Genomic DNA, 5,590 nt, shown 5'->3' with positions numbered 1-5,590 from the left:
CTCTCTCTCTCTCTCTCTCTCTCTCTCTCTCTCTCACGCACTCTATCTTCCTCTTTTTTTTCGCTCTCACCCCTTTCTCACACACACACACACCCACACACACACACACACAACGACACGTGCATACACTTGGCGGAAATCATTCTGTCACGCTCGAATTACTACATTACGCACATTACGGCGGGTCACAGCGCAGCGACCCTTCCTAGGAACCGCAGAGCAATAAACGAACGAACGATCGTGTCGCGTAATTCTAAGGGTAAACAGATTCGCGTCGTACATTTGGATTCAATGTCCGAAGTGCGAACGTCCCAGGACGAGACTCTAGAATACCATCGGACCGAGTCGCGCGATATAAGGCAGCGGCTTCGAATAGAAGGGGGGGAGGGGGGAAATCTTCAATTATGTAAACGTTTCGTTCGACGACTCTCTCGTCGACGAACATGACATTCCCGGGGAAAAAACGCGAGTGTTCTTACACTTAGAAAGAAAGTTCTACACGCTATCAAAGCATTTTCGAGCACACGTTTCCTGTATGAAGATATTCCAAAATTTCTCAACATAAGATGTCTCAACCTGATTCGATATCGCACGTAACACGGTCCGAGTATTCTTCCCTACTTTCGATTGTACCACACTTTCTCTCTCCCTCTCTCTCTCTCTCTCACTCTCATCAGTTTACACACGCATACGCACACTCACACATACAAATATATATATATATATATATATATATAGATATTTATATATTTTTTTTTCAATATAATATATATATTCTCATTTTCTTTTATTCGTACGCGTATATCTATGTACAAAACGCTAAATGACTCGATATGACTACGTGAATTTTTTTTTCTTTTTAGTACTCGCGCGCGCGCGGAGAGACGAGTCTCCCCCTCGTGTAATATACGTTAAATCCCCCCTCCCCCTCTTCTTTTCGTGTTAATTATAACGGGGCGCTTTAGTTTCTCGTTCTATAAAAGAAAAGTTAAGTGTATGTATTCCTATTACGAAATTATACGATGCGTAAAGCGTATTGCATTGCCTTCCCCCAAACAGCACGCCTTCTTAATTCCTGCGATCGTTTCTTTCTTTCTCTTCTTCTTTTTCCCCTTCTTTCTCGCCATTCGTACTTTTTTTTTCTACTACGGGCGACACACGTCGGAACGGCGCGGATTCAGACACAATGGGACCTCTCTCGCACGGTGGTCCTCGGCCCACACGTTTCTTTCGCATCGTCTCCAACACGCCTTAATCGCGGCAATCGTTTGTCTCTCTTCGTTCGTTTTCGATCGTCTGCCGTTCACGTGGCGGCGCAGCGTCACCACGCAGCCGACCACGCGCGACGGTCTCCCCGAAGTGGTCGAAACGCGCCCTCCTCTATCAACCGAGAATCGCTTGTCCTTCGATTAGAAATCAAATCAAAATCGCGTGTGATTATGATCCGTCGACGCAGCTCGCGCGGGAAACAAATCCTCTTGAAACATACCTGCCAAAAATGTAGAGTCGCAACGACAATGTGTAACTGCACATACGTCGTAAATTAAATGCATAATACTCGGAGGCGTCATTGTGTGGATCACGTGTGTGTATGTATGTGCGTGTGCGCGTGTATGTGTATATAAAAGAAGAAATAAAAAACAACGAAAAAATTTCTCTGCCATGCATCACCTTCCCGACGTTCCGGAACACATTACTGTACACGTCTGACTACGTCTCACGTAGACAGAAGATTCGAGAACGCAAAAATTTCACCCTCGCTCGGTCACGTCCCGCCGGTTTCGCGCCGAAATCGATTCTCGCGCTCGCCATTCGAAACACGCCGCCACGTAGATGTGGTCAGGGCAGGGAGAGAGAGGGAGGAGCGAGGCGACGCGACATGACGGGACGAGGCTGAACGGAACGACATGGGCTTTCCAATCTAACGCGATCAATCGACGAGCGATCAGGCTTGATCTCGAGATTCTTCGGGAGAAGTTTCGCTCTTCGCATGATCGGACGGCGGGGGCGGCGGTGGCGACGGCGGATCCGTGCATTTTTCGCCCTCGGGAGGATCTACCGCGCCTTTCTCGTCCTCCTCGTTCGAGCTTTTTCTCCTTCGTTTCTTCCTCGGCTGCCCGTCGGTCTCGTCCTCCTCACCGCTACTGCTGGAGCCTATTCTCTCTTCCTCGGCATAGAGACTCACCGGCGGTGTGTCGGTCCCTGCGGAGTGTCCCCCTGCTGCGGTTTTCAAAAATGTACGTCCCTGACATCGGTCGGCGTGCCTGCCTTCTCGTGCTCCAGTATTTTCTCCTGACTTGTGTTCTGGTCCCCCAGCGGCCTTTGCGGTGCGCTCGGGCCGCCGCCGGTGCTCGTTACCTGATGCCCGCTTCCGGCGGCAACTTCGGCACCCACGTGCGCCTGGACCATCTCCTCGATCTGTTCCAGACAGCCCTGCAGATAGTCCTGGAACAAACGAGGTGGCATTTTGTTCAAAGCTCCGCCAATATCAAGAGCAGTCATTAGGCTTGTTTTCTATCGCTGAACTGGTTGCACTATAGCTTGCACTATATATAGTCCTCTCCTCCTCTTTTGTTCCACTAGACTCAACTGTATGTCTGCCTCTTTTTAAGTTCCATTAGAGTACACTAGTTCAGCGATAAAGAACAGACCTATGTAATATTAAATTCTCGATATTTATTATATGAGAAAGAAGGGGGAACAGGTTCTTATTTGCACGCATATAAATGTAGTTGTTTCTGAAATATTTTTTCCAGAATGTCACAGTCGCATCGCAGGCATGAATTTCTTTGTTTCGGATACCTCAAAGTCAAATCTGACCGGAACGAAATGAGACTGTTCTCAAGCAAAGAGACCGAATTCTATGTCATTGCGACTTTCTTCAAAATTTGTCGCCCCTGTGTGCATCCACTTCTCTAGATCTCATTTAGTGGTTCGAAAGTGCGATCGAGTGGCTTAGAGCGTCACGAGTTACCCCCGTCGAGCTTAAAGCTCCAAGACGTTTCCCGAACGTCCGTCGGGGCCCTCAAATAACGGCTGTGGTCCGAGGTCATGAATGAAGATCCCGGATGGTCTCGAGGACGGCGTCTTCCTGCTCGAGGCCCAAACATATGAGACGACGAGAGCGCGGGCCGCTGAAAATATTGCGCTTACGGGTCACGGACCCCATGCCGAGCCATTCATTCGCGCGGTTTATTTGTACTAGGCGTATAGAGAAAGAAAAAGGAGAAAGAGAGAGAGAGAACGAGAGAGAGAGAGAGAGAGAGGGGAGAGGGAGAGAGAGAGGGAGAGAGAGCGCAGGCGAGAGATAAAGGGCGAGACGAAACGGCGATCTTGGACTCCAACGCGCCACCGTCCGACGACGCGCATACGGGCCCCGCAGAGACTCCGGGGCCTTTTTTCTCCGCGTATGTGCGAACATGTGCCCGGCACCTGCTGGCCAGCCACCCTCCCCGCGCGCTTCCCGTCGCGCTTTTTGCGCCCCGCGACTCCGTATCTCTTTCTCTCCTTCGTTTTCCACGGACGGACTTGCGAAGGGCGTTCTATCGTTTCTTGCCGATTTCGTCTCGGTCTCGGTCTCGATTCTCGTCAACCAGACGGGATGATCTCATTGAGAAGTGTCCCGCGTTCGCTCAACCACGCGAACGTCTTACCACGTGCATATGCACAGACGTTCAAGAACGTAGATAGCACTTACGTGCTCGCGATCATGTGACTTTCCGGGCTATGGAAGTGCGCAATTCTTGCGAAAAGTGAAGCTTCACGTAGAAAGCTCTTTATATTTTCAGAATTCCGAAAGTTACACAACCGCTATGGTCGCCGAGTTCACGTAAAACTTCCCAGCTCTTTCGCGCTCCCACTCGTAAGGGAAATTACATCGCCGCCCAGCTGTGCTGTGGCTGCGCGAGGGAACTCTCGGCTATCTCATAATGGAATCTTACGTTACGCCGCCACGTACTATGTGGCATGTTTGCCAGCAACTTGTAGTACGCTCGTAGTACGTTGCTTCACGAGGGGGAGACAGATGGGAGGAGTGCGGGAGGAGCGGGGGAGAGGTCAGATCCGGTGACTAACCTGTTCGATGGCAGTGATACGGGTGAGCTCGTCCAAGAGACCGGCTAATCCGCAGCCGGTCTTCCCGGTCCAGTCGAGCCCGTGCAACGCCGCCGCAACGCTCGCCGCCGCGATCATGCTCGGCGTGTACATGGAGAACTTGTATTCTGCAACAGAAACAGGAGGAAGACCACGTTAGACGGGTGAATATTCTCGCGACGCTCCTCCGCGTATCCATATTCGCGATGAGCCCTTTCGCCACACGGCTGAGCTGAACGCAGGGCTCCACCACAGAGTGGACGCGCAGCTTTGCCGCTGAACTTGTGCGAGTAAAGGCCCGTCTACATAGGCCGCAACACGCAAAACGCAGTTCGCAATCGCGCACACATCCAACTTCAACTCTGCAAACGCAGAGAAAACGCAGAAAGTTGAAGTTGGATGTGTGCGCGATTGCGAACTGCGTTTTGCGGCCTATGTAGACGGGCCTTAATGGTTCATAACAGCGCGATCAGCGTCCAATCCTTTCGCCGTTGGGTCTCATAATTTGCCGTTAAAGCGATTTTTTAGAACAAAATACCACTGTAACGACTTCCCGCTGTGCGGTCAGTTAGGATATAAAACGTCACTGTAACGGCTATCTTCTACAAATTACACTGAGAGTGGATTACTTCACACCGCTGTAATTCGTTGTACAGCGGGTTGCAAAGTAACCCTGTACGCATATTGCAACTGCTACTTTTCTTGGAGAAGCAACAAAATATGATTGGCATAAACGAACGGTTCGCATGATGCAACTGTTAAATTTGCGCCTCGTAGTTACGAAATATTCTTTCCTCTGTGTAGCAACGGCAAACTATCCACTCTCAGTGTAATTTGTAGAAGATAGCCGTTACAGTGACGTTTTATATCCTAACTGACCGCACAGCGGGAAGTCATTACAGTGGTATTTTGTTCTAAAAAATCGCTTTAACGGCAAATTATGAGACCCAACGGCGAAAGGATTCGACGCGTCACAAGAGTCTTTCTCGGAAGAAGAACACGATCCCTCTTCGTTCGTTCTTGGTTCGCTATCTGCTTCATTCATAGCCCGACTCATTCAGACGTCTCCGTCGTCATTTGTACACCATAAGGTCGCAACCTTTGGACTTTATCTTCGTCGACCAGCGGAAACCCTTCGGACGGATTTTGAAACTATTCGGCAGATTTACGATAAACAGAGCGGACAAACTTCCGGATCACGTAGTGCCTCTTTGTATGTGAAGGTGCCCGGTAGGTCCGGTCACTTTCACTCGAGGAGGTAGGCAATTCGTGCAGACTCTTTAATGTTTCAGTGTGAGGAAAAAGTTTCAGAACGATCCCACTGCCGAGGCAGAGGAAGAACGTGACAAATTAATATCTATTCGTTTGGATCGCGGCACATCTCGACCGATGTTTTAACGGTACCGTGATTTTCAGCACATTGTCGCATAGACTTTCTAATGCCCTCTCTCTCTCTCTCTCTCTCTCTCTCTCTCTCTCTCTCTCTCTCTCTCTCTCT

The 5,590-nt window shown here is 49.8% G+C and overlaps 1 protein-coding gene across 1 annotated transcript in view; it reads right to left on the bottom strand.

The window, feature by feature from the left end:
• Positions 1-2,074: 2,074 nt before the first annotated feature.
• The window catches only part of LOC116849964 (G1/S-specific cyclin-D2), a 41,882-nt gene continuing 38,366 nt past the window's right edge, over positions 2,075-5,590 (bottom strand). Inside the window, exons 4-5 of the mRNA XM_032827688.1 lie at positions 4,075-4,220; positions 2,075-2,445 (exon numbers count right to left, since the gene is read on the bottom strand). Coding sequence (XP_032683579.1) covers positions 2,230-2,445; positions 4,075-4,220 — 362 coding nt within the window. The 3' untranslated portion in view covers positions 2,075-2,229. The remainder of the gene's footprint in view (positions 2,446-4,074; positions 4,221-5,590) is intronic.

Source organism: Odontomachus brunneus, unplaced genomic scaffold (assembly GCF_010583005.1).
Source record: "Odontomachus brunneus isolate Ranch 3 - 2012 unplaced genomic scaffold, Obru_v1 Obru_scaffold_129, whole genome shotgun sequence".
NCBI lineage: Eukaryota > Metazoa > Arthropoda > Insecta > Hymenoptera > Formicidae > Odontomachus > Odontomachus brunneus.
This window is presented reverse-complemented; position numbering and strand designations above follow the sequence as displayed.